At 36.0% G+C, this 14,186-nt stretch overlaps 1 protein-coding gene across 1 annotated transcript in view; it reads left to right on the top strand.

The window, feature by feature from the left end:
* The window catches only part of pip5k1bb (phosphatidylinositol-4-phosphate 5-kinase, type I, beta b), a 40,584-nt gene that overhangs the window by 306 nt on the left and 26,092 nt on the right, over positions 1-14,186 (top strand). The window contains exons 2-3 of the mRNA XM_079896648.1: positions 13,409-13,518; positions 13,741-13,809. Of these exons, the coding sequence (XP_079752774.1) occupies positions 13,741-13,809 (69 nt within the window). The 5' untranslated portion in view covers positions 13,409-13,518. The remainder of the gene's footprint in view (positions 1-13,408; positions 13,519-13,740; positions 13,810-14,186) is intronic.

Below are 14,186 nucleotides of genomic sequence, written 5' to 3'. Positions count from 1 at the left end.
ATGGTAGGAAAAAACTTTAAACAACGTATTAGCCCAATTAAAAGAATTTAGGACACATTATAAACTCAAATTTTATCTTGTGATATTTGTTCATTGCAAAATCATGACAGACTATTTTTACATTTCAAGATTTTACCTTTAACTTTCTGAGAGTGTCAAAAAATTACGTAATATTATCGCAGGGAAGAGGTTTCTTAGAAATATTATGACATTTTGACTAGATGTCGAGTGCATCTCAAAACCTAGTGTGCTGTCTGTCAACTATGGTGAACGTGATTTCACCAAAAGAAAAATAATAATATTTGTTCCTGGAACAACATTCTAATCACCCAATCAGATTTGAGCGTCAAGTTTAGGCTTACAACCAGGGTTATGTGCTTCTACATCAATGTTATTCATCAAAATTTTAAGGATAAGTTAGGTTCAGGGGTAGGGATATAGGACTACATTTTCAGACTGGAATGTTGTTCCAGGATCAACAAAATATGTTGTCAGCAAAATCACGGTGACCTGCTGTCCATATAGACGACAATTTTGGAAATCATTCAATGCTGTGTTTTAAAACATGTTTGCATGTTTTTATAATCTTTCACGCATAAACACATTCAAGTAGGGGAGACCTGGGCTAGTTGTCACATATTGGCACAAAAGGTTAATCTGTATTCAGTGAACTGTATAATTTATCTCTGAGCAATAACAGTGAATATTGTAAACAGCTTTTTTTTTGTCAAGTCACCTTTATTTATATAGCACTTTATATAATACAGATTGTTTCAAAGCAGCTTTTCAGTGCTTACAGGAAAATGATGCATTTCGGCTGTTGTTCAGCTGAAGTCAGTTCAGACATTTTGTAGTCAAGTCTTTAAGGTATATGCATATACAGAAATGTATAGGTCTCATCATATTTATTGATCTTTTATAATGTCAATGGGATAGAACACAATAACTACATATTTACGTTATTTCTGAAAATCCAGATTGAATATAATATGGTCCTATAACTGAAACGTACTGTGCGTCATGAGAAAAGTCATAAAGAACATATTGAATTGCTATTGCCTATAATTTACGGGATCAAATGAGGTTATGAGAAAAGTCTTATAACTTTTAGCCATGTTGAAAATAACCCTGCTGGGCAGTTGTTTAGACAAGCTTTGTACCTGGAGGCACAAAATCACATGACAGCCAAGAACAATGAGAGGAAGAAGAAATATTCCTCTAGTGTTTGTGGTTGCGAAGCTCAGTGTCTCTTGTGCAGATCCTTTTCCAGGTGTTTTTTTGCAAAAGCATTCTGCAGTCGTAGTGAATTGCATAAATCTGTATCAGATGTTTGCACTTTTGTGCAAAATAGCCTAGTAGCAACTTTTTCTTCATTAATAACACAAATATGAGATATGTTCAGAATAGAATATTACCATAACAGTCTCACTATTTCTGCAGTCTATATGTATACTGTCCATAGAATGCATAAGGTTTGTCTAGTATTCATAACAATTCATTATAGTTTAGCAGAGCATAACATCTCTTTTTATGACTCACCATTTGTCTGACTAAAGTTTTATTTTTTACACAAAATTGAATAAAAAAATGGCCTATTTGATTAGTGCATGCCACTCATGTGCAACATGATGAGGTTGTACTTCATGCTCTTTTTGATGCACAAGTTTTATCTGTGTCCCAGTCCTCTGCAGATCAATAAGCCACGTCATTTCATTTCATTTTAATCTTTCTGGGGCCTTTCAAAGCAGCAGCTGAATGATGAACAGCAGTCGTGACCGGCGGTCTCACTCCCATGCACATTTTTTTATTGCTCCCACAGTGGCATGCTACATTCCTCCCGAGTATTCAGACTGCAGACAGCCAATATACTACTGACCCTGACCAGTTTGACCACCTCTTATATAAGAAATAAGATCTGTTTTATTTAACTAAGCTGCTCTTAGATCAGTACAGAAGAGCTGAGATGGTATGTGACATGCTCTTTTGACCTTGATGTGTAAAATACTCCCTGGCTGGATTATGTCACCATCATCATTCATTATTATACCTGTAGTGGGGGATTTGACTAAAAGAAATTTTGGTCACATGATATCAATGGGTTAAATGAGTATGGGTTACCATAGTTGGCCTTCATGTCACGTCACTTTTTCTCCTTTTCCATCTCAATACCTATTCTACTCACAAATCATATTGATGATAATAAATAATATAATAATATTGGGCTTGTTTTTGAAGCTGCGGTTGCTTATTTGTCTTGCGAGAGTTGCAACACTGCTTGTGAATAATGTTCTATATTTGGTGTTATATTGCTAGTACACGTACAGTAGGACTGCAGTGTTTGAATGTGCTTTACTGAGCAGTAAAAAGAGCACGAATTGCTCTGTTAAGGTGCAGTAAGGGATTTCTGAGAAACACTGTTAATATTTGAAATCAACCCAAACAAACACACCCTCCCTTCATTGCTCCGCCCCCAAAATGCTCTTTATCACATGTCTCTTTATTATAGCTGAAGTGAAGCAAAATAATGCAATAATAAAGAAGATGATTGGCTACAAGTGTGTTGTGGTGCTCGGTCTGATCCACTTTCAACAGCATTTCTCAGAAATTGCTTACTGCAGCTTATAAGGCTACTGTGATCAGGCTCTGTGTCGATTCAAAATTCTGTCTAAAAATGCAAAGCAGAATAAAAATCATACTAAGATATGCATCTCTGAGCCACTTCAGCCCCCCTAATTTAATGAATTTTTTATATTCATAATTTTATATTTAAAAATACTTTTAAATATTTTTTAAATGTATTTATTTTACAATTATTTTTCATTTATAATAGACATTCATTTAATATAATTTCTGCCATTATAATTTTTAATGAATGCCTCTGTGCAGCATTAAACAGTGTAAATGCAACTTTTTTGTATGCCACTCCAGATGCAGCATTAGTTGATCAATTTGCAGCAAAGCAAGCAGTGTTACTTTATTCATTAGTGTAGTTTATATTATTAAACCCGAGAAAACTAAAAGACTGCGATTTGCATAGGATTTCTTATTCTTTCACGTAGCTCTCACTGCTGAAGTTCACTGAGCCAGTGCTTTTGAATGGGAAATCAGCAGATGCAAATGAGTGTCAGCAAAAAAACACATTCACAGCATCATGGTCATCTTTCCCTCTAAACCTGTGTGTAAGTCTCCCTTGAAGAATTGCATAACAAAACCTGTGATGACACATAGCTGAGCCAAAGGTTGACGAGACGAGAACCTCTTTAGTCTGAACAACCACAATGTCACACTGTTCTTGAATATAAACTTATGACTCAGTCCATTCAATTGTGACTCCAGTACTTGCTGCAAAGGACATTTCTCCCGTTGACCCAATGAAAAAAAAACGTGAGGTTTTCATTTGACTAGTTATATAACCACGTTCCCTGAGGTTGTTACAGCCTGTAGGCTATTTAGCAGGCGGTCATGATCACTTGTGTCTTGTGACATTTGTAAAAGCATAATGAAATGCATTCTTGAACGTTACTGACCTTGAATAAGTCTTCTTTTATTTTGTATGTGACAATAATAGCTTGTTTGAAAATTACTTTATGTTTTAGTCCATCTGTTAAAACTAAGTGTAGATACTTCACTCACTGGAAATAGTAAAATAAGAGTGTGAAATAGTTCCTGATCCACTATAAGTGTCTCCATGAAAAAGATGTTTGCAAAGGTGTTCTGAGTAGTTTGATCACATGACGTGCTAAAGCTGTTTGGCATCAAATCTTGCATGGCTTATCAATGGCAATATTTTTTACCTATTATACTTTTGCAGTTCTGTTTAGTGACGCTAATTGTGCAGAAATGATACACTCCATCCTTAATCTATCAATGTTTTTTTGTGTGTTTCAGAAAATAATTTTTCAAAAAATGAAAATGAGAATGAACAAATAATGACAAATTGTTGTTGTTTTCCTGAAATATTCCATTAAAGTCACCATGAAACAGAAGTTCTGATAGTCTTTCTTCCCTACTGTGATGTATATTAGAGTGAAACTCTATCCATGGACTTGATTTTGTCCATGAGGAATTGATTGGATGGCTGTGGTTTTCTATTGGTCGATCTCAGGTGACTCACAGGTTGTCCCACCAGTAAACACATCATCAGAGAAGAGAAGAGATGTCGCTGCAAGACGGAGGGAAAGTTATTTTAATGAAAGATTTTGAGGCCACGTGAATTAAAATAAAATAAAGATGTGCACGGATAAATCATTTATATTAAATTCATACTGCAACATTCAATAAAACAAATAAGAATTTTGATTTCATGGTGACTTTAATACTCCTTTTTTTTTTTTTTTTTTTTTTTTATAGATGTGAGAATCCCTAATTGCCTTTGCAAGCACCACTATGACTTAGTTAAAAGTGCACAGTGATTACTCAGACTACAGTGGGAGGGCAATCCCACCCTGTCATGGAAAGCCTGTCAATGAGCTTGTTGTATAGTGATTGGCTACTTTATGTGTAGGACTGAACCAACATTCTCACATTTAGTGTTAAATGTCAGACAGCAGTGCATGTTAACTGTTTGGAGGCATTGTGGGGGAGAGACGAACAGAACTGCAGGCGATGTTGTTGATCTCACAGGTTTCATAACAACAATGGAATCTAGACATGTATATCCTGTTCTTTTGATTTTCAAAAAAAGCATCAATCGCCTCCAATGGCAACGTGTCCCCCACCAGGCAACAACAGGCTCCTGGAAAGGCTCTTATTGTCAAATAGTACAGTCTGAGGGAGTTATTAGTCCCCTGCATGGTAGGGGTTGGTCATGGGACCTTTTGTTTTAGTTACCATGTTATGTCTTATGATCAAGTTCAAACATCTCATTTACCATATGCCTCTCTATAAGCAAATGCCCCCTAACGACCTGAGAGAACTTAATGTAATATGCAGAGGAAATTAAATTTTCCACACCTAAAGTGTTTGGTCTTAACCTACTTCGGGATCTGGACTCATATGACTAACATTATTTCTTTAAAATACCTTCTGCGATTTTACATCATGTTAGACGTTCTTGACATTTTTTATCACAAAGAAAAACAACAATAAATGTATTTTTTATTTAATATTATTTTATTAAGATAAAAGTGTTCTATTTTAATTGCTAAATGTATTCAATTTTATATGCATATATATATATAATATATATATATATATATATATATATATATATATATATATATATATATATATATATATATATTGATGCTCAAGAAACATTTATTATTATTATCAATGTTGAAAACAATTGTGCTGCTTAATATGTTTGTGGAAGGTATACATTTTTTAGGACTTTTTGATGAATATAAAGTTCAAAAGAACATCATTTATTTGAAATAGAAATCTTTTGTAACATTATAAATGTCTATACGGTCACTTCTGATCAATGTGTCCTTGCTGAATGAAATGATTAATTTCTTTCTAAAATATAATCTTTCTGACCCCAAGCTTTTGAATGGTAGTGTATTGACTGTCACTGCAGAAGTCTCATGTAATGGTTATGGCCATATGTGCTGATTCAACTTAACTTAAATGATCACAGAGGTCATTTAATTCCATGACTTCTTCACAACTTCCTGTCTGCAACATGCAATGACTTAACAGGCACAGTAAAGGGAAAGGCATAATGGTTTTCTTATCACAGGTCTGGACCTCAGCCAGAGTGAGGGTGGAACAGCGGGTCCAACTCCATCCTGGGTACACCATTATCAGATAGCAGTGATAAAAGTGCATAAAGAGGCTTATTATGTGCCTGTGGTAGACCTCTACCTTCCATATCTTTCAGTTATGCCTCATTGACTTTCAAAACAGTTTTATCCCTGGAGAGTTAAGTGAATAAAAATGAGAGAGTTTAAAAAAAAATGAGGATCACTCTTATGTTTGTGTTTCAGGGCAGACTACACATGATGCCCTGTATGTGTCTGATTTTTCTAAAAAGAACTGGCTCATACGAGTCATTAGTTCATTATTCAGACTACTGGTTGCGCTGCATGGTTTTGATTCACTTAAAACGACTGATTCATAAGAGTGATTCATTCTGGAATCGGCATACACAGGATGCTCTGTGTGCGTTTGATTCACTAAAAAGAACTGGTTCATATTTTAGACATACACCAGTTTTAGACATACACTTGCAAACTTCCTTAAGCATTTCCCCTTGGGGAGGACATCCGTTGCAACATAGTTGAGTAGATATTGCAGAAAACTCTATGCTCATCGTATGCAGAAAGTTTTATCAAAAATGTACACAAATGCGATTCTTTGTTCCCAAATTTAATTAGGACACAGGGAGAATTCCAAACACATTTTTGCACCCAAAATGTAGTGGACGCCATTTGTAGGGGCGTTCCAAACGAAAGTGAACAACTGAATTCTTTCACGAAGGGCCCTTCACAAGTCCGTTAGCAAAGGGAATATGCAGTGGTCACTTCAAGGAAGTAATTTAATATTTTATGGTCATGTGACCCAAGGTGACAAGAGTTGGAGTTAACGTATAAACAGAATAATTCAAGTTGTTTTGTTTTGCTGTGATATATTACACACATTTTCGTCATGCATTTCATACTAAATTCTAAAAAGTTTAATATATAAGAAATGTTGCTTTACATGTTTAATGCTTAACTTATAAAGTTAAGAGCAGCTCGGGAACACACACACACACACACACATTAAGCATGTTTTAAAAACTTAATTATAAATGGACATTTATTTGTATCATATTAGCAGCAATAATAAGATACTCCCATTGTCATTGCCTAGCTTTGTTGCGGTAAAATTCTATGTGAAACTTATGAGGAAATTTAATGGTCCTTCATTGCTCCCATCGCCAAATGCTTTCCAAACGACTTCATTAAGACACACAAGTACCCTTCTCCCTCCAAAGTCCCCACTTCCAAGGCTCTGCCCTTCGGAGTGATTAGAGCTTAGGGATGCTCACTTCCGATTTGAGTTTGCCCACAGTGTACCACTTCAGGTTGGATGGCACAGACATTAACTTTAGCTTATTTGCCCTCTTGAGTACTGCAACCCTTGCGTAATGCTTGGGTAAAGTATGTTGATGGCCTCTCTCAAGCTGTTTATTTTCTCTCGTTTGACTTTCACAGCAAATCAAATGTCCTTGCTGCGAGTCGAGTCTTTCAGCAGTTAGTATGCTTGATCACCTGGCTCAAGCTGAGTTGAACTCGTTCAGAATAGTAAATAGAAATGTAGCCTGAATGTCATCCCTTTCGCTTACTCTTTGCTCCTTCTCTTTATCTTGCACTTCCTCCTCCTGACACTCCCCTGCTGCTCCTCAGAGGTCTTAAGATAAGCTCCACAACACAGCTGAATAAAAAAGCATTTTCTTTTTGCTGAGAGGAGAGAGAGAGGACTGGAAATGAGGGGGAGGTTATCGCCTAATGTCACGAGTTGGATTCAAACCAGTGTTATTTTAGTTACATTGAGATACGTTATAGTTTTTTTATTAATATTTTAAATTAGTTTTTATTTTTTCGGTTTCCTTTTTTCCTTTTAATTTTTAGCAATTTTTTGTCATTTGTATTAGTTCTGTCGTGACAACTCTTGGAGAGATTGGTACGGTAATAGAGATTGGCAAATCTGGTAAATAACCCCCGTAGCAGATCTATACAGGTGGAGCTGGGGAAGGTGGAGGGTTTCTGACAACACTACTGGTATTTGTTTGAATGTTGAGCCGCAGCTCATTGGCCGCTGATGCAACAACAACCAATCAACTGTGCGATCTATAGAAGTAATGATGTGATCGCCCTATCAGCCTGCAACCTTCTAGAGTTTCATGCCAGAACTAGGTATTTTATTGTTTTTTAAAGGTCTACATTGTTTAAATTAATTTTTTATTTCAGTTTTAGTTATTTTCGTACATAAAGCTCAAAGAAAATTAGATATGTTTTGTATTTGTTTTTGTTTTAGTTAACTATAATAACCCTGATTAAAACATCACATGAAGACTACCAATTTTTTACACATTTAGATGTTTGATTCTTTATGCATCTGTTATCATCTTGTTTATGAACTGCTTGTCAAGTCACATTTATTTCTATAGTGTTTTATACAATAAAGATAGTTTCAAAGCAGCTTCACAGTAATAAACAAGAAAACAACTGTTCATATTTGGTTTTGAAATAACTTCAATTTCAGCTTGTATTCACAGCAGCCTTTTTTAGTCTTCTCTCATTCATTTGCCTGGGGAAAAAAAGTCAGCTTTGGATTTTATCTGGATTTTTTGTATCTTTTTTTGTTGCTTTTTTTAAAGGAAAAGGAAAAGGAAAGAAAAATACTTTTTGTAAAATTAGCCAAATCTCTTTTGGATATTTCTCTTTGGTTTAGCATATGCCTCCCTACTGACTTTATCTGTACAGCAATAATTAGTAATTATAGCTTCACTGTACAAAGCTGTGCATATTGTCCTACAAATTCTTCTAAAATGCCTTTAATAGCATCATATCCAATTACAGCTTTTAGCGGTAAACTTCACACAGTACACTAAGCCAGTTATGTAATCACTGTCACTGTATCCAATTAGCAAACTGAAGAAAGAACCTCCAGTCAGAACAAAGAGTGCATACGTGAGGCCTGTTGGATACGGCCCTAATCCTGTTCTCTAAGCCCTCAATTAAAATGATCGGAAATGGAATTTTGACCCCCAATAATTCTTTGGAACTGTTAAAAAGTTAAAAAGTTTCCACTTCAAAATGCTTCATGGATGCTTTATGGCATCCTCTCTGTCAATTCGCTGATTGCATGGAAACGATTTGGTGTTTCAAAAAGCTTTTGATGGTGTTTAATCAGTATGGTCTGAAAAGTATTTTACCCAAATTTGGGGTCGATCAGGTGAGAGCTGTACGAAGAAAGTTTCCACTATCAGCATAGTTAATCGTTATCATCATAGTTCAACGAGTCAGTGTTTCCCCATAGTTCCTCATAGTTCCAACGAACATTAGCAAACAGCATTGCAAAGTTGTGTGGTTGGAGCGGAAGCTTTCCACCTGTGGTTAAAAGCATAATTTCTTGTTTGCATGACATGTGGACCTAATAAATCCTTATCTTCTTGAGCAAAACAAACACGTTGACATTCAGTTCACTCAAAAAGAAGAGTGTGCATGTGCGTGCTCTAGTATGAAGGAGCCTATGATTAAATATGAAAATAAAGCAAAATAACTGAGAAAAATGAGAATTAGTCCTCAGATGCCATGTCCATAATTTATAGCATAAATTCTGGAAAAGTAAGATCTCAAAACGGATTATAGTAATAAGAAGTTATTACTGTATTCCCTCACCTGGGTGACATCATTAACCAACTTACTTTTTTGTGAAATAGTCGTGACTAGCAAGTTGAATTCATCAACGATGTATCGTACTATGGTAGTTAAGCAGCGAGTTACGTCGTTGTATGGGAAACGCACCCAAGAGCGTTACTGATAGACTGGGAAAAGAGGTGTTGCAACAATGTAAAGATATGTGAAAAAAAAGTGTTTTTTGAACATTCAAGCATGAAACCTATTCCGAAAACAAAAACAAGACTCTGTAAAATGGCATAATATTGGCTCTTTTATAAATAAAGAATTTGTATTATGTTCTTTAAAACTCATGTTTGCCATTCTCAGTTAAAGGGATAGTTCACCCAAAAATGAAAATTCTGTCAGTAATTACTCACCCTCATGTTGTTCCAACCCCGCGTCTGTGTTGTACGTCACCACGTATCACACATGACCAGCGTCGGCCAATAGTGAGCCTACGTGGTGACGTACAACACAGACGCGCTACGCTTAAACACTACGTGAAAAGACCCGAGGCCCAGAGAGAAGGAAATGAAAAGTGGAATAAAGTTGTTATTTTGGTTTGTTTTTGCGCACAAAAAGTATTCTCGTCGCTTTATAAACTTAAGATTAAGCCACTGGAGTCACTTGGACTATATTAACGATGTCTTTAATACATTTTCTGGGCCAGCAAGTTTCAGTCCCTTAGAAGCCTATGGAGGAGTTAGACAACTCTCAGATTTCATCAAAAATATCTTAATTTGTGTTCCGAAGATGAACGAAGGTCTTACGGGGTTGGAACAACATGAGGGTGAGTAATTACTGACAGAATTTTCATTTTTGGGTGAACTATCCCTTTAAAAATCTAAAAGCTAAAATGTACTTTAATGGTTGATGGCTCTAGAGGTTTTGAGAGAATGACCCCATAATGATGAGACTCAGTTTCCTAAATTGATTGTGTTTATTACCAGACAAATCAGTCTGAATATTCAGGGTGTCGTGTGCCCCTCGGTGCCTGCGGTTGGATACAGTACAGCCACTGTTTACAAGCACAGACCCTGGACTCATAGCAACCACAAAGAGAAGAACGACGAGAAGAAGAGATAGATAAAGGGAGAGAGTGAAAGTGAGGATAGGTTTTTAAAGTGTTATGGTGATAGAAACTTAAGTGTTTTCTGTTCTCTGTCCTCTTAATATCTGGCACATGGTCACATAGCTTAATACCTTTAAAGGGCACTTGCCTCTTCTGAGAGCCCTTCATAATCCGTGTCTTTTCCACTGTCAGTGCCACATAATTTGTTTGTGCTTCTTACAATGAGACTATTGTTCTTAACTAAATAATAGAATAATGTCATATGCTGTATGTTAAACATTAAGTTTTATGTTTCAAGGGAGTATATGACGATCGTGGGGCTTGCAGTTCGGACAGACTCTGCCCTGGGCTTGTTAACAGGTTAAAGGTGGAATGTAATACCGTATAACTTTCTAGATATTTATGTAAACCAGATGTTGAGATTGACCATAACTTGCATTAGATGCTTTGCTAAATACAAATTATATTTGTTTAGCCATTTCTCGGACAGTTAAATATTGACTCGTGTATCAATAATCATCTTATATTGACACTGCTTATATAATAATTTGGCTTTATTATAAAAGCAGTTATTCAAGTATATTCAGACTGTTCAAAATTTTGGGGTCAGTACGATTTTTTTTAAATAGTAATTTTATTTAGCAAGGATTCATGAAATTGATCAATGAAAAAAAGACAGGTAAGACATTTATAATGTTACAAAACATTTCTGTTTCAAGTAAATGAGCACCAAATCAGCGTATTAGAATGATTTCTGAAGGATCATGTGACACTGAAGACTGGCGTAATGATGCTGAAAATTCAGCTTTGCCGTCACAGGAATAAATTATATTGTTAAAATAGAAAACAAATATTTTAATTTGTAGTAATATTTCATATTACTGTATTTTTTGTCGAATAAATGCAGCCTTGGAGAGAATAAAATGTACTGACCCTAAACTTTTTAACGATGGGTAAAATGAGTTGACATAAAATGTTTTAAAAATGTATTCTTTTATTTATAATAATCCACAAGAGGCAACAACACACCCCTTAACTATGGTTAAATCGCTCTACTGCATGACCCCTTGTGTCTTAGTGCTTTATTTGATCTTAATGTTCCATGATGCATCTGACTAGCAATCAGTCGTATATTCAAACACTGCTCCATGAGTAAGCTTTGTGATGTATGATGTGCCCTTTTCTAAGTGTAACATTTTTTATAGCCTCTATTTTGACATTATTGACAATAAGGTTAATGACACAAGGAGGAGGTTGTGTTTTTGCATGAACTCAACTGGGATGGATTGTTTCACTCGAAGTGGATTGTGTAATAGATCTGGATTGCAGTCTTAGGTCGAACTGACATGCAGGTGTTAGACGCTTCTCAGACAGCAGCTGGTTATCAGGAGCAAACATCCACACTTTCGCTGGGTTTTACCCGTTTTCCCTCTCTGCAGACCCACTGATATAAACGTGCTGGCACAGAGCGAATGGCACTTTAGACTCACAGGCTGCTCTTGACTCTGAATAAGGGCTCGGTCTCACAGTTTGTTTATGCAGACGGTCTGAAAGACCATTATTCCTCATTTACACAGACTGTGAGGCCCTGCACTCTGTCTGCTGACTTTACGACGCACCGTTTATTCAGTGCTGTGGCTGCAAACACACACTTTGGTGGTCACAAGATCAACTTAAAAACATTCTGCATTGTCTCGATGAGAATGCCTGAAATCAATCTTTCACTGAGGGTGAAGTGTGTAGTTTCTGCACCTCTAGCTTTACAAACAGAATTGCAAAGATTAACCAAAGTGAAAGTCAGTTCAAACTTGACGATCAATATTGCACAATTTCTGTTTTAAAATATTTGTAATATTTTCAGAAAAAATATTGTGTATAAATGATGTTTCATGCGTTCAAACGTTTGGGGTCGGTAAGATTTTTAAAAGTTTTTGAAAGAAGTCTTTCATTTCACCTAAAAATGAAAATTCTGTCATCATTTACTCACCCTCATGTCGTTCCAAATCCGTAAGACTTTCGTTCATCTACAAAACACAAATTAAGATATTTTTGATGAAATCTGAGCTTTCTGTTCCTCCATTGACAGCTCAACTGACACTTTGACGCTTTAAAAAGTTCATAAAGAGATCGTAAAACTTATCCATATGAATTGAGCAGTTTAGTCCAAATTTTTTGAAGAGACTCGGTCACTTTATATGTTGAACAGATTTAATTTAGACTTTAATTCACATATAAACATTCATCATCTCACACATCAGTTGTGGTAAACAGAAGCTCAAGCATGTTTGCTTGTGTGAGAACCAATGAGGTTCATTCTCGCGTTACGCAGCACGTTTGAGCTTCAACAAGAACCAATGAGGTTTGTTCTCGCATGTCAAGCAGGTTCGGTTGAGCGTCTATATGTTCTCTGATCAATGTTTATATTCAATGTTTAGGTATTATCAACTGGCCAGAATTTTGAGATCGCAGTAGACGTGAAGGACTATAATGCGTTAAGAGCTCGCTCAAGTACTGCGGAGCTAAACCATTTAGTGCTTTGTAAGTAGTCAGCAATATTTTAAAATTTATACGATGTTTAATAGGGAGCCAATGCAGTGTTGATACAGTGGGGCTAATACGGTCATACTTTCTGGTTCTAGCTGCTGCGTTTTGGACCAGCTGGACTTTGTTTATTAAGCGTGCAGGGCATCCACCCAGTATTATTACAATAATCTAGCCTTGGGGTCATGAACGCATGAACTAACTGTTCTGCATTTTTCATTGAAAGCATATGTCATAATTTAGATATATTTGATGGGTATAAGATGGAAGAATGTGGTTTTACAGATGCTAGAAACGTGGCTTTCAAATGAAAGATTGGTATCAAAGAGCACACTCAGGCTCCTAACCGACGACGAAGACTTGACAGAGCAGCCGTCAATTGTTAGACAGTATTCTTGGTTAATACGTGCACTGTCATACTAACTAGAACATTCTCCTTCCCTTCCCATCCTCTGGTTGACAGGACGAACATCAATTCTGAGCCAGACCTCTGCTTTCCACACGGTCCACATGACTGAGCCATGCAGCAGCGCTGAACAGCAGACCAACACCTGTGTTCTTGGTTAAAACAAGGTAAACCCTAATTGCGTCATACTTTATTAGCAGAGCCACACATGTACTGCATTTACAAGCCACTCAATTACTCTGGCAGGATATCCTGTGGTCTGTGTCAGGCTCCTTTGCAAATCTGATGGTTTACGGCTGGACACGGCCTGAGGACATTATTTACATAAACTCAGCTAATGGCTGTAAACTAGTCTTGTGTAACTTTTAACTCTTTATTGCTTCATGTAGATGTCATCAGCCAATGAGAATGGAGTCAGCGGGTCTAGCAATAACAGTAGAGAGAAAACATACAAAAAGGTAAATTGTTTTTCATTATTGTTTTCTTTAGATCTACAATATTTTGTTTTCACGGAGAACCCATTATTATAAAATATTACTTTTTTGTATTTAAAAAGCACAGTTTTTTAATTGTCTGTTATTTTTCATTTGTATAGGATGTATGCATTTTTTGCATTTGATTGATTTATAAGTATTAACCACAATAGCTATTTGTCAATGATGTTGTTTACACCTAATATATAGATCAGTAGATCTACAGTAGACTAAAGCCTTCGCAAAAGTAAAAGTAAATTAAAATGAGCAAGAAATTAGAAAATAAAAAAATGCAAGAATGTGACAAGAGACGAGGCTGTTTTTTTATGGATATCAATGGAGGAGAGCTGAATAAACCGCTT

This window comes from Squalius cephalus (assembly GCF_949319135.1).
Source record: "Squalius cephalus genome assembly, chromosome: 16".
NCBI lineage: Eukaryota > Metazoa > Chordata > Actinopteri > Cypriniformes > Leuciscidae > Squalius > Squalius cephalus.
This window is presented reverse-complemented; position numbering and strand designations above follow the sequence as displayed.